This window comes from Vipera berus, assembly GCF_964194415.1.
Source record: "Vipera berus genome assembly, chromosome: 2".
Taxonomy (NCBI): Eukaryota; Metazoa; Chordata; class Lepidosauria; order Squamata; family Viperidae; genus Vipera; species Vipera berus.
Genome location: NC_138203.1, coordinates 55,080,686 through 55,106,774, shown reverse-complemented (window position 1 = coordinate 55,106,774; position 26,089 = coordinate 55,080,686). Strand labels below are relative to the sequence as shown.

The following is a 26,089-nucleotide window of genomic DNA, read 5'->3' as shown; positions in this document are numbered from 1 at the left end:
TCCAGGGGCCCTGCAGTAAAAATGGTGCCCCTGATCCCTTCTCTATTGTTTCTCTCCTAATTACAGGGATATCTTGTTTGCTCTGATTTGTATAAGTTCTCCTGCACTGGAATCCAAAGGTGCCATTAGGAGGGGTGGTATGGGGGAAGTCAGGCTACAGGTTCTTTTCCCCTTACAGTTCCTTCCCCTGCCTTAATGTCTGCAATTGAATGTCTAATTTGCATACCTCTGATACAGCTCTTCCAGAGTATTTGAGGTGCCTTGCCTCATCAGCTTGTCTCTTAGGTGCTCAGCCAACCCTTCTCTGAAAATGGTCTATTCACACTAGTCATGCCACCCTACACCAGAAAATATTTTAAAGTCAGAAATAAATGACTTTACTCTTCTCACTTTTGGACCTCACAACTAGCAGTGATTCTCTAAAGTATCCTCTGATTTTATGCATGAAACCTAATAGTTGTTCAGCATCAGACCATTTCCTTCAATGAACAGTAGTGCCTACGTAGTTGCTTGTTCCTTCAGCAAAGTCAGCACAAAAGTCATTTTTGTGTGATCAGTGGAAAACTCCTCCGGTCTACATGCCATAAACATTTCACATTGAGTGTTAAATGTCTGGAACTGATTCTGGTCCCTTCTGAATTCTCCAACAAACTCCTGTGGGAACATAAGAGGACTGACTGAACTGCAAGTTGTTGTGCTACTGCAGGTTGGGGTAAATCCTGCCCCAGTTGTTGCATTAGTTATATCATGACATTCTGCATTCTACATCCATTTACTGCAGGTTTCAACAATGCTGCTGCCAAATACTCAGCAGTAGCAGAATTCTTTGAAGACCAGAGTCCATTCCTGAAATTCCTCCCTTTGGTGAGTAAGAGACTTGCAAGATGGATGTTGGCCTCATGAGGTAAGCCAGATAGGAATCACAATCAGATGAGCTAATTCTACTTTATTGTAATGCTACATTGACAGAATCATGCAAGACTGAAAGTATAATTCTCCCTCTTGTCTCCTTTACTGCCCAAGAAACTATGGAGGATCTCTTCTGAGCATCTTACCCCTCCCATTATCCAACTGTGAACTATCCTATCTGATCATTCCTTTGGCAGTGTCTTTTTGCCCAGTCTTCCAAGGCCTATCACAGATTCCATTACAATAATTCACCAGGGTCTTAACTAGAGCTCTTCCCATAACTCAGTAGTATCTGAACTTGGTAAATTTAAGACTTCTGGACTTCAACTCTCAGAATTCCTCAACCAGCAGGGTAATTCTGAGAAATTCTAGGAGTTGAAGTCTACAAGTGTTAAGGTTGCCAAGTTTGGAGACCCCTGCCATAACTAACTTCTGGTCTTTAAAGACAGCTTTCTTCAACTTGCCAACTTCAAGACACCACCTCCATACCTAGTCAACATAGGAAACAAATTATGGAAAGAGGAGTCATAGTTCTATCTATGTGAGCAGTACCAGATGGATTTCTGTTGACCAATCCTGGCATGGAAATTCAGTATATGCTAAATCACTAAGTTTAACATGATTTTATCATGTCAGCAAACAAAAACAAAGTTGTATGAAACTATAACAAGGTCAGCATCAGAGTATAAGCATAGAGCATGCCCAGTGGAGTGCAGCCAAGACAAGGGACCTGAAAAAAACAAACAAATGAGGAACATTGGAGGTGATGAGCATGTTTAGCCCAGAGCAGATAAGATAATGGAGAGACATGACAGTTCTCTTCAAATAGCCAAAGAGTGATCAATAGAATACAGGAAATAATTGTTTACCAAAAACAATGGATTTAAATGTTAGTGGTCATATGAAACATTTCTTTTTGTAAGACCTGTTCAAGAATGGAATAAACTGTCTTGGAAGTTGGTGGATAACTATTTTTTAAGTATTCTGTAGTAACAGTTTTCTTTACTATGCAAAGGGTTGGACCAAATGATCTCCAAGGTGAATTCTATCTCTTACATTCTATGGTACTTTTTTCATCATCGTGGCAGAAACAAAATTCAACCTATATACATTCATCAAAATATGTTGACCAATCACGCATGCAAGCTGTCTTTTTAAGAAGGCAACCGCTGGATAATGAAATTGCCACCATGCTGATACTGTTACTGGTCTAAGCATGAAACCCCTTTCCCATCTCTCAAGTAGAAGAGAGACAATCCATTAAAAACAAAGCCAAAACTTGGCACTTTATTTTTTTAACCTCCAAAGTTACCAGCAAGTAGTCAATCCACAGAAGATTCTGCAGAAATTAAGGATCCCAATGACACCACTTCCTTTGAAATACAGGAGGACAAAGTCAATAAACAAGTAGACAGCCCTTCAGCTGACTGTGTTGAGGGATACAAACAGTCCAAGGAACGAGGGAGTCCAAGCCCACCTCAATCAGATTACTTGTCTATCTTCCTGAATTGGACCTGGCTGAAGAGAGATGTTGCAATCAATTTACTAAATGTTTGCAAATTAGGTTTCAGTTCAAATAAGTATTCCAAAGGTGCTTTTTCACAAGGCAGCTGGACTTTCTTGTTGTTGTTTTTTTTAAGACGCTTTGCTTCTCATCCAAGAAGCTTCTTCAGCTCTGACTGTATGGTGGGGAAAGGAAGGATTTATACTCCTTGCAGACAGCTGGTCATTTGCATTCTTTCAGAGAGTCATTGAAGCAACCTGGAGGTTTATCTGTGTCATCAAGGTCACCTGAGTAGTGCAAATGGCTGTGGAGCCTTCCTGGAACTTCTGAAAAGATTGTGTTGTAGATAGATGATGTCATATTCCTCCTCCTCTATTGAGAAAGGGCTGTTCAATTTTGACATAAATGGCCTCTCTGACCCTTCTTTCAAACCAGCCTTTAAAATGCTTTGTCCAAAATGTGGACTTTGCTGTCTTCAAAAGAATGGCCTCAGAACCAACCTCAGCCCAGACCACATATATGCCATGCTAGACCTCTGCCTGGCCACTACCTGTTTCAAATACAATGAAAGTTTCTACAGACAGAAACACAGCTGCACATGGATTCACTTGTGTCACCTATTGTCACCAATCTCTACATGGGAGAGGTAGAAACCAAAGCCTTCACAGTAATTCTATCTACTCACTGGTATAGGTATGTGGATGATGCTTGGGTCAAGATCAAAACACAGGAATTGGAAGTGTTCAGCAAACACATCAATTCTGTGGACAGATATATCAATTCAGACAGGAAGATGTTAAGGAAAATAGCCTGGCCTTCTTGGACTGTGCAGTACACATTAAGAAAGACAGAAGCCTTAACATTGAAGTTTACAGAAAACACCCACACACAGATCAGTATTTACATTTTGATTCTCAACACCCACTGGAACACAAAATGGAAGTTATCAGAACCCTACACCACTGAGCTGAAGGCCTTCTTACCAGCAAAGATGGGAAAGAAAAAGAACTAAAGCACATCAAGGAAGCCCTCAGAATGTGTGGCTATCCCAAGTGGGCCTTCATCAAATCCCAAAAAAGACCCAGAAGGAGCTCCTCCATAACAGAGGAAAAAGAAAACAATAAACGAAGCAACATTGTCATTCCATATGTTGCAGGAATATTGGAAAAACTCAGGAAGATCTTCAGCCAACACAACATACATTCATACTTCAAACCCATGAATACACTAAGGCAGAACCTTGTCCATCCCATGGATAAAACACTCAGACACAAACTGAGCAATGTGATAGATACAGTACAATGCAGTGAGCCATTTACAGATCTGTACATTGGGAAAACAAAATAACCACTTCATAAACGCATGACACAACACAGGAAAACAAACCAATCAGGAGAAGATTCAACAGTCCATCTGCATTTAAGAGACAAAGGACACTCTTTTGAAGACAGCAAAGACCACACTTTGGACAGAGAGTACTGCTGGTTTGAAAGAAGGGTCAAAGAGGCCATTTATGTCAAAACTGAATAGCCCTCTCTCAACAGAGGGGGAGGGATACGACATCATCTATCTCGTCTACAACACAGTCCTTTCAGCAGTTCCAAGAAGGCTCCACACCCATTTGCACTATTCAGGTGACTCTGAAGACACAGATAAGTCTCCAGATGGCCTCAATGACTCTCTTAAATAATGCAAATGACCAGCTGTGTGCAAGGAGTATGAATCCTTTCATTCCCCACCATCCAATCAGAGCTGAAGAAGCTTTTTGGATGAGAAGTGAAACATTTTCAAAGAAAAACAAGAAAGTTCAGTTGCTTGTGAAAAAGCACCTTTGGGATAACTATGACCTGGATGGCTGAGTATCTCCATAGACAGTTCAAAGAAGTATTTGGACTAAATCAGCTTGCATGGATAGGAATAGGCAATTGCATTTATTTGGAATACTTCCTCAGCATGACATGCTGGTGATGACATGGCTCAACCCCTTTCTGAACACTGCACACTATAAAGCTGTTATTGCTGACTTCATAGGTTGCTGTTTAATGTCTGACTTTTGTGAGCTTGTGAATTTATAAAAAGAAAAGGTTTGTATCTTAGGCCTTTTCCTAATTGCATCTAACCATAGTACAAACATGCCCTGACAACATCATTTTTCAGCTGTGTCCCCAGGATGTTGCCTTCATCTTGTTCCAAGCCCAAGAGTGAGACAGACGTAAGTTGTCCTTAACATTTTCCCCCTTATTCTAACACCAACCAAGCACAGCTTCAATATATACAAAAATTGTTAGGCTTTGTCAGCTATTACTTTGAAAAGAAATCAGGTGATGGGTTTCAGGACAGACAGGAGAGGCAGACAAGAGGGGCAACTGGGAGAGCAATTTTAGTCTCAGTGATTCAAGAGTGGCTGGAGAACACTTTACCTCAACAGTATGGGGGGAAAAAAACCTCTATGGTCTATTTCAATGTCATCCTTCCCTCAGATTTTTAAGATGTGCTTCACAGTTCCAAGAACTAAGTTATACACCACAAAATTATACATCTAATTACTATGCCCTAATGTGCCCTAGCTCAATACCCATTTTTCTCCGATGCACCTAGAACAATTTGTTATTTTCAGGTAGAAAAATAAGGAAAGTCATGAAAAGGCAAATGGGCTTCCTGAAAGAAGAAAAACCATAATCATTCAGAAGCAAGTGACTTTGACTTTTCAAGTTTTGATGTATTTGGCACGGGATGTGTAACTATTCCAAATAAATATAAACATTAAAAAATGTATGCCATGAGAAGTCTTAATTTCTAATTTAGAGGTACAAAATTAGCTTTGCCTAGAAATCATTCTTAGATCCTCTTCCATCAAAGACCACCCACAGCACCTAAGTGGGCAAAACTAACTGATGCATTTCAATGAAAAATAATCACATACTATGCATGTTTAATTACATACTTTTCAGAATATTATATCAGTCATAGTGTTAAAAAAAACTACAGTCTAAATAATTGTTAGCAGCTACTGGTTATATAACCAGTTGCTTATAATTTATAATATTAGCCTACCCACCAGATAATGGGATTGCCAAATGAAGGATTAGCAGATACATAAACTTTGCCAAAACCACAATTACAGCAATGGTCCATATAATCACTATAAACAATATATAACTTGGCTTACATTTTGCAGTAAAAACATTTGTTATGTCTAATATATTTTTTAAAAAAATCAGGAAATCCATAAAATATATGTAGTTCTATTTTTTATATATACAAAGAGAAAATGTGGTTTTTGTTGATAATATCTAGGTAGTTAGATGTACCTACCTAATTATTGCTTTGGGAATGAAAAACGTAACTGAAGATGTTATTTTATATTTTGGATTTTCCAGAATATAATTCTTTCCATATCATATGCTTTTCACCATGCAACTCAAAGGAGAATATTTAAGCAAACCTGAAACAATTACAGCAGTCTACCATGTTATATGGAAAATACTTTCACAATTCTAAGATTATGACAGAGGCAGGTTGATATCCTTCCCTAGCTGCCTTCCATCCTTCCTTCCTTCCTTCCTTCCTTCCTTCCTTCCTTCCTTCCTTCCTTCCTTCCTTCCTTCCTTCCTTCCTTCCTTCCTTCTTTCTTTCTTTCCTCCCTCCCTCCCTCCCTCCCTCCCTTCCTCCCTCTCTCCTCCCCCCTCTTTCTTTCTTTCTTTCTTTCTTTCTTTCTTTCTTTCTTTCTTTCTTTCTTTTTCTTTCTTTTTCTTTCTTTCTGCCTTCAAATTAATATTGATTCTTGGTGACTGCTTGGACAAGTCCCTGCAGTTTTTTTGGTAAAATTTCTCAGCCTGGTTTGCTTCCTTAGGAGAAGGAGAAGGAGTGTCTGACCCAAGGTCACCGAGTTGAGTTTATGTCTAAGGCAAAACTAGAGCTCACCATGTCCATGTTTCTAGCCTGATACCTTACCACCATACCTAGCTGGTTCTTTTCCCTTACATGGTCACCTCTAGATATATAACCTCCAGGCCTACCAGTGTTGATTGGGAATCCTAGAGGCTGTAGTCCCAACACAAATGATATGAAGTTGGGGAAGGCTGCTCCATAACCTGCTGGTTATTTTTCCACCTTCCCTCATTTTGTTTACTATCCAGCATGCTGATAGGTTTTACAAGCCTTGAAACTTCCATGTTATTTTGAAACCTTTTGACTCCCTGAATGTGGATTTGGCATCTTTATTATAACTTCTATGTAAAAAATGGTTTGCGATCAAATTGTGTGATCAGGTATACCTATTGAGTAACAAGAACTTTGCAAGGAACAAACAAATCTTTATTGACTTTCATATTTTCAACCAAGTAAATGTTTACTGCTGCAATGTATTGTATAAAAATTATTTATCTCTCAATAGAAGATCACATAGAGAATATGCTATATAGGGCCCAGTAAATGTCTAAGATTATCAAGTCTTAAAATAAGAGGCAAAGAAAAAAGAGTTTTTGGTTATCATGACAAGTCTATAATTAGCATATGAGTCTTCTTTAAAGATAAGCCATCTCTTACATTAAGATACTTCAGTGCATGATTGACCTTGAGTGGACAGAAGCATCTTATTTTAGTGAACAGAGAATATAGATATTCAAGTGCATGCCTCTTGTCAATTATCATTGTTAGAATCTGCCTATGCCACACTTGGACAATCAATTTTGTAAATGGTTGCAATAATCAAGGAAATTGCCTAATTTATAAATCCTCAGATACAGCATTTTAATGGATTCTTACATTTTCATGCTGATGCCTTCAAAGTTAAATGAATTGTTGTCCAAACTGTCATTGCACAAAATGATAGAAACATTCAGTCTTGTAAGTTACTGTATCTCATGGATATTCAAACCCTCAAAACATAATCACTCATTAGTGAATTACATGATAGTCTTCCATTACAAAACTGCAGCATGATTAAGGAGCATGTTTCTTGTTTCTTTTCAAACAAAGCTTTGATAAAAATAGAGGAGAAACCTATAGGTTTTGAGCACAGCAGTTGATGGCTGGAAATTATTACACTTTAATGAAATGGAATAAAATGGCTGCTGATGACATTGCTAAAATATTATTTTATATTTCCCGCTTCCTAAGCCTCAAACTGAATGAAAGAATGAATGATATCTTTTTCCCACAATTAGCCTAACAGATGATATTGTTATCATAAAGCAAATGTTGCTTTCCAGATAACAAAATAAAATTAAAAGAGACACTTTGGATATTGTATATGGTAAAATATTTGCCCTATGGTGTAGAGTTTTCCTTCAAATCAAGGGAACACCTCAAATTAAATTACAATTGGTACCACTTTCTCTTACTGATCATTAAATCTGCACATTCTACATATTTAGATATGGTTATACACAGATTGCTATTCTTTGTTAAATCTTAAGCAATTGATTTGAGTCAATGTTGGGCTGTCAGTGTTTTACTTACTGCTCAATCTCACTAACCTGACATTTATGGTTTACTGATTGGCCTCTGTCAGTGGTGGTGGCTGTAAATTCACTTTGAAAAGCTTTGTGTTAACAGCCTTCAGCCAGACTCCGAGAAGGGTACGAACAGGCAGCTGACAATTGCTCGACCTTCTGCCCTTATTACAGTGAGTAAATCAGGCTTTGAGCTATTAAGCTGGAGCCTGAGGCCTACACAAAAAGGATTGACATGACTAAAGGTCAACCTCTGTCACACATGTGTAACAATTTGGATAATGGAATTCTCTAAGTTATTGGGGAGGGAGGAGGGAGAAAGATGGCCATGACTTAGAAATGGAGCAAATGCTGGCTGTAATTCCACGCTTCTTTGCAGGAGAGGGAGACTGGGGTAATGATTATTCCAAAGCAGCCATATTTAAATTCAAGGTGGGGGGGGAATCTACAGGACCTGAAACAACACTGGGTGAGAATGAGGACAGTGGATTTGCAAGGCAACTCTGCAATATTTCTAACATGACAGATTCTATATGATAGCCCAGCATAGGAATAGGAATTTTTAATCTGCTCATACTATGGCTACCATGCCAATATCAGATACATTGTCAGCGTTGGCTACATTAAAACTAATATCACAGAATGTAATTATGTTGTGTTTTGTGTGGAAAATAGTTCTATGACTTTAATAAGATCTCCTTCAATATCAAGTCTGATCTGTTTCAGACAAAACAGTTCACAAATTACAGTTAGTGAATTGAAGAAATAGAAATAAACTAGAGAGTGGTTGTCTTTGCATTTTTAAAAACAACCAGATTAGATTAGATTAGATTGATAGATGATAGATAGACCTTTAAAACATTCACTAGTATATATATCAATAACTATGCAACTAAAATATGATCCAAACTGAGGTGCAGAGATATAACAGGCCAATCCTAGAAAACTGTAATCAAAAGTCCCATTGTGTTAAATGAGATTTATTTCCAAATAATTGTATGCAAGAGAGGGGCAAGCATTCTAACTGGATGACTACTTTTGTAACCTGTTCTGACACAATACATATGATGCAATGCCATAGCCTAATCACACAAAAGAAATCTTATATGTAATGTATCATTTTAACATTTCAAAATGTACTTCTTTTGATTCATATGAAACAAATGCAAATCAGTTTATATTTTATTGATAAGATATAAGAAGTATTGTTTTTATTCCTTGTTTTGCCTGCTGCTAGTGATAAAATTTCATGTCTTTTTTTGCTGACCACAAAAATTGAAAAAGACATTCAAGGATACATTGAGGATCGTTATACCGACAGCAGATTAAATTTCTATCACCGTGTTCTATGAATTTATATTAATCAACAAGTCAGTTATATCAATATTGCACAAAGATACATGTAGAATGCATTCTAAGAGATCTTTGTTGTGTTTATGGTGTTGATACACAAGTGCCTATAATTGATTAGGGCTCAAAAGTCATTGGCACAAAATAATTTTCTGGGAGATACAAGTGCAACAGGAGCCAGAAATATTTCCTCTCTGATATTAATATTATTGTATATGTAAATTTGTTGTTTTAAGTCTGACTTACTCCTGATTATAGATGTTTGGTGATTTCTGTAGTCGCTATGTATGTTATTCAATTAAATATTTAGGATTTGCATAGAAACTTGAGATGATGATGGTGATGATGATTTATTTATTAAATTTATTTGCTGCCCATCTCATTTTGAATAGAAATTCTATTCTATTCTATTCTATTCTATTCTATTCTATTCTATTCTATTCTATTCTATTCTATTCTATTCTATAGAATATCTATTCTATATTACCTTCCATCCTTCCAAGGTAGGTAAAATGAGGACCCAGATTGCTGGGGGCAATAAGCTGACTTTGTAATAATGCCGCTGGGGGGGGGGGGCGAAAGCCCTAATAAGCAGGCATATACATAGAATGAAGGCTATTGCTAAAGCACATTGATTTGTGCTTAGATTGTAAGCCGCCCTGAGTCTTCGGAGAAGGGCGGGATATAAATGGGATTAAAATAAAAATAAAATAAAATAAATATTCTATTCTATTCTATTATCACTAGATGGAATGGGATGGGATGGGATGGGATGGGATGGGATGGGATGGGATGGGATGGGATGGGATGGGATGGGATGGGATGGGATGGGATGGAATAGAATAGAATAGAATAGAATAGAATAGAATAGAATAGAATAGAATAGAATAGAATAGAATAGAATAGAATAGAATAGAATAGAATAGAATAGAATAGAATAGAATAGAAGCTGGAAGGGACCTTGGAGGTCTTCTAGTCCAGCCCCCTGCTTAAGTAGGAGAACCTATACCATTTCAGACAAGTGACTGTCTAGTATCTTCTTAAAAATCTCCAGGGATGGAGTGCCCACGACTTCTGAAGACAAGCTGTTCCACTGGTTAGTTTCTCCTTAATTCCAGGTTCCTTCTCTATTTGATCAGTTTCCAACCATTGTTTCTTGTCTTGCCCTCTGGTGCTTTGGGAAATAGTTTGACACCCTCTTCTTTGTAACAGCCCCTCAAATACTGGAATATGCTATCATGTCACCCCTCTTTCTTCTTTTCTTTAGACTAGCCAAACTCAAGTCCTGCAGCCATTCTTCATATGTTTTAGTCTCCAGGGCTTTGATCATTTTAGTTGTTTTTCTCTGAATTTTTACCAAGGTCTCAACAACCAAAATTGGTTGTTGTATTCCAGGTGTGGTCTTACTAGGGTTATATAAAGCAGTACTAATACTTCGTGTGATCTTGATTCTATGCCTCTGTTTGTATAATCCAGGACTGTGTTAGATTTTTTTAGCTGCTGCTGCATGCTGCTGATTCATAGTCAAGTGATAGTCCACTAGGACTCCAAGTCCCCTCTCACAGTTGCTGTTTTTGAGCCAGATCTCACCCAGTCTGTACTTAAACCTTTGATTTTTTCCTGCCTAAATGTAAAACTTTGCTTTTCTCCACATTAAAACTCATTTTGTTGGATAGGGCCCATTGTTCAAGTTTCTCAAGATCTTTTTTTGATCCTGAGCATGTCTTCTGGGATGTTGGCTATTCCTGCCAGTTTGGTGTCATCTGCAAATTTGTCAAAGATATGAATGGCATTGGCAATCAGTCAATTATCTAACATATTTATCATAAGAAAGTTTATGCACTCTTCCAAGCAAGATGAAGTTTATGCACTCTTCCAAGCAAGATGAATATAGAATAGAGCATATATGAACTGAATATATGAAATTTATTTTATGAAAACCCATTTTGTTGGCTTGTGGGGTAGGTAGTATCTCATCTCTAACTCTTCCAAAACTAGTGAATCTGACAGCACTAAACATTAAAAAACAAACTGAGAGCCTGTTTGTTCTAGAGCAGGAGTGTCAAACTGCCGGCCATGGGCCAGATGCGTCATGCCGAAACCACGCCCACCCCATTGCCGGCAATGGGAAAAAAATCATGATATCTTGCGACATGTCACGTGATGTGAATTTAACACCCCTCATCTAGAGGTTAAGGCATTAGCCTAGAAATCAGGACACTGTGAATTCTACTCCTTCCTTAGGTCAGCTGTGTTGTTGCTTGAGTTATATATAAAAATAATAAAGGCAGAATAAAAATATTTTTAAAAATATTCAGTTCATTACTGATTGCATGTAATGTATCTGGACTGGCACTTTCTAAATACATTTTAACAATGGCTATCTATTTGTATATATATACATGCACACACACGTGCACAAGAATTATAGCTGCAGTTTTGCTGACATTTATTTGGAACAAATCCTAGCGAAAACAATTGCCAACCCAAACAATGGAGGAATAACTTAGGACTCTTGCCAAGAAGACTTTTCTAAGTAAATATCCTTTGTAAGTCAGATGTGTTCCATTACATTTCACATAAGCAAGAGAATTAAGATGTTGAGATAGGGGTTTAATATCCTAATCCAATCCATAAACTAGTTGATAAGCAAATAGCTGTATACAATTCTGGTTTACTGCTAATTTCATATAATCACACCATTAGTTTTAGCATACCCTGTGCATTTTAATTATTCTTCCATTCTATCATATTCAAATGAAAGATTGAACCACATTTCTCCTTTAGCAAGATTATCTAAAGGTCCAAAATATTCTGACATTCAATTTAGCATAATTTACAAACAGCTTATCAGAACTATTTTTCTAAACTCCCTAACAGCTACTAAAAAGATATCTAAAGAATTTAAAAAGAAGGCACATTCTGAACTTGCATTCAGCACCAGATTTTTGCACAAACTATTTAATTTCTGGTTACCTTCTATTTCTCATACCATACTAGGTATAGTATATCATATAAATACTACTGATCTACAATAAATAATTAGATCAGCCCACCCTTGATGTTAGTGCCTTTTCTCTCAATTTTGCAGGCTGAGATCCAACATTATTTCCAAGGCAAAATTATCCAGATTTCATCAACCATGATATATTTGAAATAGAGCTGACAAGCAATCAAGAAATACAGGATGGATTATTGAGTAATATAATATTCATCTTAATATAGTTATAGTTTGAACTTAATTTTATGCTAACCTTTACTGCATCTAAAACATAGACAAAAAAGGCAGTTTAGGGACTGTGACATGTATCTTTCTCTACATTTGTAACTTAGTCTATACTGTAGGGAGAGGAAGGAGGATAATTTATCTTTCCATGGTTTTCACAATTTTTAAGCTACTTGTGAGATTCCAACTGTGTTAAGTAACTACACTATCTTGGAATTCCTGAAATATGCTGATTGCAGATTTCATAGGATTTTTTAAAAAGTCATCTCTTCTATTAAGCAAGATGTTTCAAAATCTGGGCAGAGCCCAGACAACTAAGACCAGGACAAAACTAATTTTGAATTAAACTAAATTAAATATAGGTAAGTTGCTTCTCCCATTTGTCATATTAAAGACTATAATTTGATGCAAGACCCAATTCAGATAATTGTTTTAAGTGTGGTGGAAGAAATGTGAAGACACATTTATTTTCAGATTAGCAAATGAGTGTCTGGACTATTTCCTTCCAGCATACTTAAAATGTTCTCTTTATCTTCAGCCTTACCTTTGTTACATTTTACTTTCCTTTGACATCAAAGGAATTTAGCATAGAATCTAGCAGAAGAGTCCATTGATCTTAATAGGATTTAATCACAAATAACTTTTTAAGAAATGAGAACACCCTTTCAAAGATGTTAAATTTACATCCTAGAAAGGTAACTGCTATTAAATCTAAAAGACAAATGTTATATTATTGCAGTGAAGGATCATATATATATATGTTTTCTGAGGTTTTCACGGGTGTTCGTATGTGGATCTTTGGTTATTCAGGTTTTTTCCCATGTAGAACTAAAGGTGTAGGAGCGACGTTTCGACGGAATCCCATCCGTCATCATCAGGCTGGTGGCTTCTGCTTCCTTCTTCTGGGAGAAGCATGTGGCTGTTTGTTCCTCTTTAGTTCTATGCGGGAAAAAACACCTTTAGTTCTACGCGGGGAAAAACCCGAATAACCAAAGATCCATATATATATATACTGTATATATATATATATATATATATATATCCAGAAATAAAACATATTGTTCTTAATGAATCTCATTCCCAGCTAAATATGAATAGGACTGCAAATTCATTCTGTTTCTAAAGAATAAATAAAATATTTTTTTCAGTCATTCAACATTCCTAAATAGCATAAGCATGCCTTATATTTCTGGTTATTAAACAAAACTTCAAAAAAAATATAGGTATTGGAAGTATTTAAATCTAATAGAGTAATCCTCACTCAATCAGTAAAGTCATAGTCAGGTTAGAAGGAAACTCATTTGTTATTTGTATGTAAAAAACCTGAGAAGAATTTGCAAACAGAACATGTAGGAATTAATCCTTTGATCAATCAGTTAAAGAGAAGTAGCATTCATTTCAGTTCTATGTCCTGCATAGTTATACAGTTCCCCAGTGCTTTTTTTCTAAAAGAAAAAGGTGCCGGAACTCACACATGTCATACAACCCACCTTGCCTACCCTACAAGGTTCCATCCAAAAAAGGTGCCGGAACTCCGTTCTGAGCGTTCTATGAGAAAAAAAGCCCTGCAGTTTCCAATATATGAAGAAGGGAGGGAAGGTGAATAATGTGCCAGTCATAGGTCTTCAGATCTTAAAGCCTGAAAAACTTCAGTAATGAGACTTTGCAAACCTTTTAAATGTCCATATTACATATTCTCATGGAATTTAAAGTGCGCCTTCTATGCATTCCTTGAGTCTGGTCTTATTACAATTTGATGTTAAACAGAAAGTAGAAACCTTGTGCAAGTAGATTAATTTATCTCTGGGGAACAAAAACATTAATAACTGAGATAATGTTTTCCTACATGTTGGAAGCTAGTACAGATCCTTTTTTTTACTAGAAACACTAAGAAAAATATCTCATCCTCATCTATAACATCTAATTTTTGAAAAAGTTTATTTACAAGAATACTGGGAAAGAATTGGTTTCATTAACTTAAAACAAGCACATTCGAAATAATACTGACTTTCAAAGGAATCAATCCCTGTATAAGTTCAGTGCTATTTTTTTCTGTTAAATAAATAAATCAGAGCTTATTGTCTTTGCATAAAATGTATCAAAATTTTTCCCAGCTAAAAATGGGCCAATGGAAAACTAAAAGAATCACAACAGAAATGAATCATATTCTTGGCTTCCTAAAGAAATTGTCTTTTCCCTGTGCTATAAAAAAAATCACTTGGCTGATTGATAAAAGACTGTACAATTTCCCAGTGAACACCCATAGGTGTCAGGCCATGTTGTGAGGTAATGGAATGGTGTTTAATTTACTTCACACTGCTGTATATTGAACTGTATGGATTACACACAAAGCAAACACTAAATGTGTGGCAGGAACTCTTGCACAGACAAGCCAAAAAATGTGTCTACAGTGTCCAATTATACATCAAATGCAATAATCCTGATATTTGCCAAAGTAAAACAAATAAAAGCATGCTACATCTGCATTAGGGCTTAATTGCCTCTGCAGTAACCCTTCATTGGTTTTCTAATCATACCAAAAATTATTTGAAGACCATTAAGAATCAGAAGTTTCAGGACACGTGAAAAGAAGGAAGAGTAAGAAACTGGATTCTTCATTCGTAAAACATTTTGCTTGGTTTTTAAATAAATGTTACTGTAAATGATATGGTCTAAGTATAAATGACCATTTTTATGATGGCCATAGGTGGAGTCATGCAGTTGTAAATCAATCACATAGTTAAATGTGTTAAAGAGCCTTGGTGGAGCAGTGGGCTAATGCCTCCTTAAGTAACACCAGCTGCCTGCAATTAGTGCAGGTTCGCATCCCACCAGGCTCAAGGTTGACTCAGCCTTCCATCCTTCCGAGGTAGGTAAAATGAGGACCCAGATTGTTGGGGGCAATTAAGCTGACTTTGTAATAATGCCGCTTGGGGGGGTGTGAAAGCCCTAACAAGCAGGCATATACATAGAATGAAGGCTACTGCTAAGCTTGTAAGCCGCCCTGAGTCTTCGGAGAAGGGCGGGATATAAATGTAATAAAAAAAAAATGTGCCAATCCAGGTTAATCAATGGTAGGTTCTGCTAGAAACCACAAGATGATGCAACCTGTCATAAATGTGAGCCAGTTGCCAACCACCTGAATTGCAATAATGTGACCATGGGATGGGACAATGGCTGTAAGTTCGAATTTGGGTCGTAACTGACTTTTTCTGAGGCCATCATTAATTTTAATCATTGTTAAGCAAACAGTCATAGGTCAAGGACTACCTATATTAATTGCAACAAATTGCAATTATTTTATCACCATTTTTTGCATACTATATCCCTTCAGACTACTTTCACATTCTCATTATTTACCTATCTTTTCTCAAAATTCATTTTAGACCCACTCCAACTCAATGTTCAGTCACTGCAATTCACAAAGTATGAACTTGAGCATTCTTGGTCCTACATCATTTTCTTTCTAGACATGTTAACATGGCAAATATCCTGGCTCAATAATACTTCAGTACTGATGTTATCTAGCTTTATTGATCCAACCTTCATTTGAGAAGATCCAAGTGTGTGTGTGTGTGTGTTTGTGTGTGTAATCAGCTAACAAAGAGAGAGAGAGAGCCTGTGGCCTAGGCGGTCCAGCCGATCGGTCCAGCCGATCCGAATCCGACCGATTGCAGTTAAGAACCTAAATAAATAAATAAATATATAAATAAATTGCCTAATGTGCAATCAGCCCAGATTCGAATCTCAGAAGGGTATGGCTGACTGATGAGAACAAATTGAAATGCATATCAGTCTCCCTTTAATTTTTTGTTAGCAATCCAAAGCCGCGCGAGTTGTAATGGGGGTTTCCCGATACTCCCATGTAACACCTCTACTCCGCGAGCTGCATTGGCTTCCGGTTGCCCTCCGGTTGAAATTCAAGGTGCTGGTTATTACCTATAAAGCCCTACATGGCCTGGGTCCGGGGTATTTGAGGGAACACCTGCTGCCGGCTTCAAACGCCCTTCGCCCAGTGCGCTCCCACAGGGAGGGTCTGCTCAGGGTTCCGCCGGTAAGAGATTGCCGGCGGGTGACACCCAGGGATAGGGCCTTCTCAGTGGGTGCGCCTGCCCTCTGGAACCAGCTGCCGGTGGAGCTGAGGACTGCCCCCGACCTCCGATCATTCCGCCGGGGCCTGAAGACCTGGCTCTTTGAGCTCTCGGGCCCAGGCTGAGGAGAAAATTATTTTAATTGGGGTTTTTAATAGTACAGGGTTGATTTAATATTTTTAACTTGGTTTTTAACTTTTGTATGTTTGATTTTTAACTCCCTGTAAACCGCCCTGAGTCCTCAGGGAAAGGGCGGTATATAAATGCAATAAAATAAATAAATAAATAAATAAATAAATAAATAAATAAATAAATAAATAAATAAATAAATAAATAAATAAATTGCCTAATGTGCAATCAGCCCAGATTCGAATCTCAGAAGGGTATGGCTGACTGATGAGAACAAATTGAAATGCATATCAGTCTCCCTTTAATTTTTTGTTAGCAATCCGAAAAAATTTACACAAATATGAGCTGTCACTACTGTGACCACTGCCTGTGGATGGCCTTGGGTTAGGCTGAAACAGGAAATAAGATTTGCCCCATGTTTGGGGCCTAGCAAGGTAATCTAAATAGTTAACATTTCACACACACACACACACACACACACACACACACACACACACACACACACATATATATATATATATATATATATATATATATATATATATATATATATATATATATATATATATATATACAAGAATAATAAATATAAAGTAAAGAAGAAAAAACAAAAAGAAAGAAATCAAGGAAAAAGCAAAAACTGCAAGAAAAGAAAAAATAAATATATATACAACATGGCTTCAAATATTCTTCACAGCAGTTACAAGTATAAATATAGTTTAATCTCTCTCTCTCTAAAGTTACATCATATTAATCTTCCTTCTATAAACTATCCTATCTCATCATCAAAACCATAAGTCACAAGTTCTTTTTTTCATGTTTACCCCCCAAAATCTGTAAGAGGCAACCAGTCACCAATAAATGTAAATAATGCCTTTTCTCTAACCAAAGAAGTCAGTTTATCCATTTCAGCAAGATCTGTCAACTTCACCAACCATTCTTTCACAGTGGGTAGTCTCAAATCCAAGCTTCTTTTCCTTCATCCAATACTATACTGTCTGACTGTTTGACTGATTCTTTTGTTGAAAGTTATATTGCCGTAACAAATTAAGACAACCAAGACTAAACCCTTACATTTCCTTCCAAGCCTTTATATTCAATTACTGCATCATATGTATCCAGTGCTTTTTTTGTAAAAGAAAAAGGTGCCGGAACTCACACATGTAATACAACCCACCTTGCCTACCCTATAAGGTTCCATCCCAAAAAGGTGCCAGAACTCCGTTCTGAGCGTTCTATGAGGAAAAAAAGCCCTGTATGTATCCTACTAACTGTATGTACAGCCTTAAATGTACCCATTTCCCCCACCTCTTTAGTTTATTTATGGTAAATCTATAATTAAGATATGGAATTCTTTCTGCACAGTGTAGCAAAGATACGGTTCTTCTTTTCATTCTCTCCACAAAATTCTCATTCTCCCTCTGACCATCTCTCATGCTCATTACCATGTTCTCTTACTTTGATTATCATATCAACTTCCAAAGACACTCATCCGTAATTCTTCCACTAGCTTTTTCCTCTTCTAAACCAAGTTTTTTATTGCATACAATGTAATGTGTATACCAATGAATGAACAGCAGAATACTTGACCCAGAAGCTTCTGTATTTCTTCTGTCAATTAATGAGCATTAGTGGTATTCTGGAAAAAAACAAAACACCTCCAGCTGAAATCCCTACCTGGCTTTTGGAGAACATGCCTAGAAAGTATATTGCCATTAAGATATATTCCTTTGCTTTCAGTGATATATGATTTGGTACGCTTTTACTGAATTTAGCCCAACTTTCACAGTGATATTATCATCATATAAAAAAGCTAAAATGTTCAGCTAGGAACACAGAGATTTTATTTTCACTACATTAGAAACAGTGTTGTGATTATGCTCCCAGGGCTGCATGAAATTTAGTCATAATCTAAAACAAAACTATGATCTAATTCCAATGAATTGACAGAGGAGAACCTCACATTCCCTTGCCCCTTTTGAAACCTTCCTTCATGTGACATTTGAGGCTGTCTTGCTTCTTTAGACATTTTGTCTTGCAAAAGGATTCAAAATATGGTTTAATATAGAATAGATATAAAACTATGGTTTAAAGTCCCCACATTAAAATTCCAAAATGCTACAGCAAAATGCTACATCAAAGTGAGCGGAAGAATTTCCAACTTCCTAAAACACAGTTGAAGAATTTGGAACTATTATCTGAAAAAGCCTTTAAAAATCACAGTGCCTGTAAACCAAATCAGCATGCATTTGTCAACCAGTATAACATTGTACTTATGTGCTAACTAATAGAGAAACTGCTTAAATAAATATAGCTTTTATAGGACACCAGATTTGGCTCAAAATCCAGATGATTGCCAGATGGAACAGTGTTTTCTGTTACCTGTCTGTTGCCATCTAGTGGTTGTCCAGATTTTGCAGCACTAGCTTTCAGATAATTTTCATTTTTAGAAAAGACAATAAAAAAGTCTATTTTCCCCCTGCTCAAAATATTTGTGATAAAAGTTTTATAAAAAGTGTCATTTTTAAAACTATGACAGCAGTCAGAATCCCACTTGTTTGGAATCGTATTAACTTTACATTTCTATTAGTAGACCAGAGGAATGCTGTGGATATAATTTACTTGGACTTCGGTAAGGCATTTGATAAAGTAGATCACAAACTGCTACTTGATAAGATAGAAAAATGTGGGTTAGATAGCATCACCACCAGATGGATTCGTAGCTGGCTGACCGGCTGTACTCAGCATGTGGTCCTCAATGGAACTGCATCTACATGGAGGGAAGTGTGTAGTGGGGTGCCCCAGGGCTCTGTTCTAGGCCCAGTGCTCTTCAACATCTTCATCAATGATTTGGATGAGGGGATAGATGGGGAACTCATAAAATTTGCAGATGACACCAAGCTGTCAGGAATAGCCAAATCCAGAAGATAGGCTTAAGATACAGGAGGATCTGGACAGACCTGAACACTGGGCACTATCTAACAAAATGAAATTCAACATGAAAAAGTAAGGTTCTGCATTTAGGCAAGAAGAAGCAAATGTACAGGTATAGTATAGGCGGTACCTTGCTCAATAGTAGTAACTGTGAAAGGGATCTTGGAGTCCTAGTGGACAATCACTTAAATATGAGCCAGCAGTGTGCTGCAGCTGCCAAAAAAGCCAACACAGTGCTAGGCTGCATTAACAGAGGGATAGAATCAAGATCACGTGAAGTATTAATAGCACTTTATAATGCCTTGGTAAGGCCACTTGGAATACTGCATCGTGTTTTGGTCACCACGATGTAAAAAATATGTGGAGAGTCTAGAAAGAGTACAAAGAAGAGCAATAAAGATGATTGTTGGAGACTGGAGGCTAAAACATATAAGGAACAGTTGCTGGAATTGCTGGAATTGGGTATGCTGGAATTGGGTATGCCTAATTTGTTGAAAAGAAGGACTAGGGGTGACATGATAGCAGTATTCCAATATCTCAGGGGCTACCCCAAAGAAGAGGGAGTCAAGCTTTTCTCCAAAGTGCCTGAAGGCAGGACAAGAAGCAATGGATGGAAACTAATAAAGGAGAGAAGGAATCTAGAACTAAGGAGAAACCTCCTCACAGAACAATTGACCAGTGGAACAACCTGCCTCCAGAAGTGATGAATGCTGCAACACTGGATGTTTTTAAGAAGAGACTGGACAGCCATTTGTCTGTAATGGTATAGGGTTTCCTGCCTGAGCAGGGGGTTGGACTAGATGACCCCCAAGGTCCCTTCCAACTTTATATTATTATTATTATTATTATTATTATTATTATTATTATTATTATTATTATTATTATTATTATTATTATTATTATTATTATGGCTTTTTTCCTCATAGAACGCTCAGAACGGAGTTCTGGCACCTTTTTTGGATGGAACCTTGTAGGGTAGACAAGGCGGGTTGTATGACATATGTGAGTTCCGGCACCTTTTTCTTTTACAAAAAAAGCACTGATGATGATGATGATGATGATGATTATCCTCTTGTTGTGGGTGAAGAAGGAGAGTACAAAAGTTGGGTTGAAAGTTAACATTAAGAAAACCAAGATCATGGCATCTGGCCCTCTCAATTCTTGGCAAATAGATGGGGAAGAAATGGAGGTAGTGACAGATTTTATTTTCCTGGGCAGACGAGGACTGCAGCCAAGAAATTAAAAGACGCTTGCTCCTGGGGAGGAAATCCATGGCAAATCTAGACAGCACACTAAAAAGCAGAGACATCACCCTGCCAACAAAACTGCGTATAGTCAAGGCTATGGTCTTCCCAGTTGCAATGTATGGCTGTGAAAGTTGGACCATAAGAAAGGCTAAGCGCCAAAGAATTGAGGCCTTTGAACTATGGTGCTGGAGAAGACTCCTGCGAGTCCCTTGGACTGCAAGGCAATCAAACCTGTCAGTCCTAGAGGAGATCAACCCTGACTGCTCTTTAGAAGGCCAGATCCTGAAGTTGAAACTCAAATACTTTGGCCACCTAATGAGAAGGAAGGACTCACTGGAGAATAGCCTAATGCTGGGAAAGGTTGAGGGCAATAGAAGAAGGGGACGACAGAGAATGAGGTGGCTGGATGGTGTCACTGAAGCAGTAGGCGTGAGCCTAAATGGACTCCAGAAGTTGGTAGAGGACAGGAAGGCCTGGAGGAACATTATCCATGGGGTCACGATGGGTCGGACACGACTTTGCAAGTAACATCATCATCATCATCATCATTATTATTATTGGACAAAAATGCCACATTTAGTCTGAAAAGGCTCAGATGTTCCATGTCAATACTGTTAATTCACATACTGAAATCCACTGAGAACCGACAATGAAGACAAATGAAACCAACCTCCCATGAAATGAAACCCAAGCTCCCATTTAGATTTTAAATTGTGACTTACTTCCCAGAGGTGCTGAGTATTTCTGGCTCCTCCTGTTTGTACCTTTTCTGGCAGAAGGAGAATGCCCTGGAAAGGCCCAATCCAAGTGCCCTGTTGAATCCTCTGGGCTGCACAGATGCCATAGGCCAAGCCAGGAACAGTGCTGGTGCACAGACATACTTCTCGTGGCAGATCCCGAAGCCACTCTGGAATCTCAGGGGGAGGAGCTGCAGCCGCTGCACTACTAGTTCCCACCAGGCGGCGCAAGGAGTGCAGAGGTCCATGCATGGGACATTCTCCATTTCGGTTATCGGCACACATGTCACACCCTGTGGAGAAAAGAGAATGGCAAATGCTAAGTGCTGCTGGACTGTAGTTCTGATTTCGAGGCTGGCAAACAAGAATTCATCCACTACATTTTAGACGCAAATATCAGAAGGAAATACATAGGAATAGATTTGTTGGGCACTCTTGCTTGGAGTACTGATAAATAAAGCACATTAAAAGAGCTTGCCTTATCCCAAAACGTGACAGAGACTATTGTTCAAAATGGGCCTGGACTAAGCAGAGAGAAAGACAACTGAATCTAGGGCATGCATTCCCACAGATAATGGAGCATTTATCTAGGATGGCATACGGCAAGCAGGCAGCAGGTTGGGGCATAGACAAGTAGTATAGAAAGGTGCCCAAGGTCAGAAGCCTGCTGTGTTTAGATATGATACAAAAATATGACTGTCACTTGCTGTAACGGATGGGATCAATTGCCACTCCTTTACTCAAAGAAGAAAAATATTGGCGTAGCTTTGCATCTAAACCAATTTATATGAAAGGTAGTTCTAGTGACTGGAATGAGATTTATTTTCTAGGAAGTGTACACTGGACAGCACGGCATATTACTATCTTTCAACTGATTTTTGTGGATTAAAACTGAAGAGATTTATTTTAACAAAGCATTCAACATCAAGGCCTGGTTCGCACATATAAATCAAGATTTATTGTGTCCATTACAATATACAAACCATGATTTATTTGGGACAAACAAGCATCCAAATGAAAGCTATTTCATACCCTGGGTTACTTTAACAATTTTTGTATTATGTTTGATCTAAAATCTTGCATTATTCCTAATTATCCCTATTATAATGTACCATTATTTGTATCCAAAGGTATGAAATTATATTTCTCCCCATTACTATTTCAGTTATGATGCATTACAGTTAATAACTAATGAAGCATATGGCCATAAAACAAGGACTTTTTAATGTTGGGATGGTCTTCAAAATACTGTCCCAAAAAGGCTAACGTTAAAGGGTTTTTTTAAAAAAACCATATGAAACCTTTTTTAATTCTCTCAGGTACTATATCCTCTAAAGCTGGTAGAACTATAGTTTTGCTAGTTTATTATATTATGATTTTACTGTACGTGCTGTCATTATTATTCCTATTATTGATTTTATATTGGCTTTTCTAGAATAGATTTCTATTAATTTGCAAGCTACACAAAGAGCTATGGTTATTGGATGTCTTGGAAAGCAACAGATTAATAATTTTATTAATGCAAAACACTGCTGCAACAAATGGGCAACATCTTTACGTTACAATAAATTTTTAACTGATAATCTTGAATAAAGAGAACTTTATAAGGTGTTTTTTTCTATTTCAGGTCAATAGTTTCCACATTCTTTTTATATTTTAAGTTCTGGATTTCCAAGAACATTGCTTATTCACAGAAATATATTTTGAAAATAAAATAAAAGTGAACTTTTTTGAATTAACTACGGTCTCTAGCATATTTGGGATATTAAAACACAATGAAAGGTTTCACATGCTGTTACAGAAATATATTCAAAAAGTAATGCTTGTTCTTTATTATTTACACAGCAATTCCTTTCACCCCAATAATTTTGCATCATATATATATATATATATATATATATATATATATATATATATATATATATATATATATATATATATATATATATATTGCAGCTAAAAATAAAACAAAAATATTCACTAGTTGGTTGGGGATTTGGTGGTCTTAACCATAAATTTGGAATAAGTATACATCCTGGAACCACAAGTAATAAACCTAGTAGAATTGACATAGTTTTCTTTCCTCCTGTGTCAAATAAATTTTAGTGCAAGTTTAATGTTTCAGAGAGCACAAAAATCCTTTCTATCCAACACGGTTATCAATTATATAACTAAAATCTAGCCTCTATTCTGCTGTTGCTAAACCAGTAGCTACTATTTAGTTTTAAAACTATTTTCCAATAAATTGCTCCAAAGGTGAATATAAATTTCATTTTCTTTGTCATCATCTAGATCAGCTATCAACAACCTTGCATCTTTAAATCTGTCATATTACAATTCCATCATCCCCAGCCAACCTTAAGTAGCTGGAGTGGTTGGGAATAAACTTGCACATTTGCAAAGACTCAGGTTAGGAAGCATATTATAGATCTAGAAAAACATACACATTATACGTTGCAATTTGAATAATCCTATAAAAATATGTTATTTGAAAACAGTAGTAAGTTCTTGGGTTTTTTAAATGTCATTTTAGTTTCAATCCATAAAATACTTGTGGCCTCAAGTTGAAAAGTATGAATGCAGAACCTTCTTAGGTACACAAAAATAGGGGTGGAATGCTATGGATCCCAACAGAAAATTCATTTGAAGAGGTTCATAATTTTCAGTCAATATATTTATGATCCAAGTACTGAGTCAGATCAGTTTCAAGTGCAACATTATTGACCCCCAAGCTCTGAAATCATTCATACCTATCCACAGTGCCAACAAACCCTTGCAACATCTTTTTCCCCCATGGTGTCTTCATCAGTGCTATCATCATGTTCTATCATTCCAGGAGGGTCACAGGCTTGATTCATCCCCACCTGCCAGCACTGAAGAAGTGTTTTCCTCTTTCATTTGACATGGTCAAGGGCAAGGTCAAAGTGTGTAAAACTTGTTATTCTTTGAAGGAATTTAGGTATTGGGCAGATACCGTAAAGACAATAGGGAAAGGACAGGATTCAGCAGTGGAGATAACTACTTCATTTGGGTACAGTTTTCTGCTGAATCAAGGGTAAATGGATAGCAATATAATTTGATGAGGAGGAAAAACCCATAAACCAGTGTGCTTACAAAAAAAGAATTCTTAATTCTAGAACTCAAAATATATTTTCGTGACCATTCTGTCCTTTTCTGCTTAACAGAATTCTTTAAACAGCAAAATTAAATGAAGTTATGGACTTTCATAAATTTCCATAACTGGGGCCCATGACTTCACAAAAAAAGCCTTGTTAAGATTTTAAACTACAGCTTGGTGGGTCTGACATCCTACACATCCTGCAGCCAACTGGAGGATGGGAGGGACAGGGAAAGATTAAATGATCAAGGTTGTAGATTGTTCCCATTCCAACCTAATTCTCATTTATATGTAATGTAGGAAAATTTATATAGGAAAAAATATGATGATACAAGCATTTAACTTTGCTATACCTAATAATTATCATTCCTCTTCGCAAATAAGTTTCATATACAACCTTCTTTACAAGTTAAACTACTTGAAGTTAGTTTAATTGTTAGCTTTGATGAACTTTAAATCTATTTAAATTCCAGACCAAGAAAATAAACTTCTATCCTCAAGGCCTCGCAACACTGATTCTTTAGGACAATTTTCAATCCACATTGATAAAGGCTGTTCAAACTTTTATATTTAGACTCCTCTCCCTGAATGGAATATGAACAGGCAAAATAAATCCTGAAGCAAATGATACACAAAGCAGAAAGCAGATATAGGGAAGGCCCCAGCCCTCTTTTCACTAGTACACAACAGAGATATTGTCACTGCTGCCTGCTACCTTACATAGCCAGAAACACTTAGCCATCAGAAGGCTTTCTCTTTTGCCCAATGCCATGTTCTCCTCTACACAGTGTTGGATAGTAAATAAATAAGTATCATTAGCTTTGCCCTTGTGATTCCAGAAAGGAGAAAACTACAGAACTTGTTCTATTTCATTGCTCCTTTTTCTGAAACATTTGAACCAGATTCATACAACCTCTAGTCAGTACATATCCTGGTTACCCAGATTCAGCCTATGCCAGGGGCTACTCATACACAAACTATATTTTGTTATTATGGTGCATGTAACTAGGTTTTGTGCAGCAGCACAGAAGATCCATTCGACCCTGATGGGGCAACATTCCTGCATGTAATCTCTGTAATTATAATTTACGTATATTTTAGATCAGGGGTGTCAACTGCTGGCCTGCGGACCAGATGCGTCATGTCGAAGCCATGCCCACCCCATTGCTGGGCATGGCAAAACCGTCCTGATACATTGTGTGACATCACATGACGTCGCGAGTTTGACATGTCTGTTTTAGATATTTTCACTTGTAATTTTAGTTATAACTTATATTAAGTATAAGCCTCACTTATAGAGGTTAGTTTTATAAATGTATTATAACTTTGTGTTAAACTATTTTATTATCTACTAAGATAAATATTATTGACTAAGATAATAATTGCAG

The 26,089-nt window shown here is 37.1% G+C and overlaps 1 protein-coding gene across 1 annotated transcript in view; it reads right to left on the bottom strand.

The window, feature by feature from the left end:
• Window positions 1–26,089, bottom strand: part of PRDM6 (PR/SET domain 6) — a gene marked incomplete at both ends in the record, with an annotated part of 97,822 nt that overhangs the window by 58,895 nt on the left and 12,838 nt on the right. Inside the window, one exon of the mRNA XM_081319776.1 lies at window positions 21,569–21,876. Within this exon, the coding sequence (XP_081175902.1) occupies window positions 21,569–21,876 (308 nt within the window). The remainder of the gene's footprint in view (window positions 1–21,568; window positions 21,877–26,089) is intronic.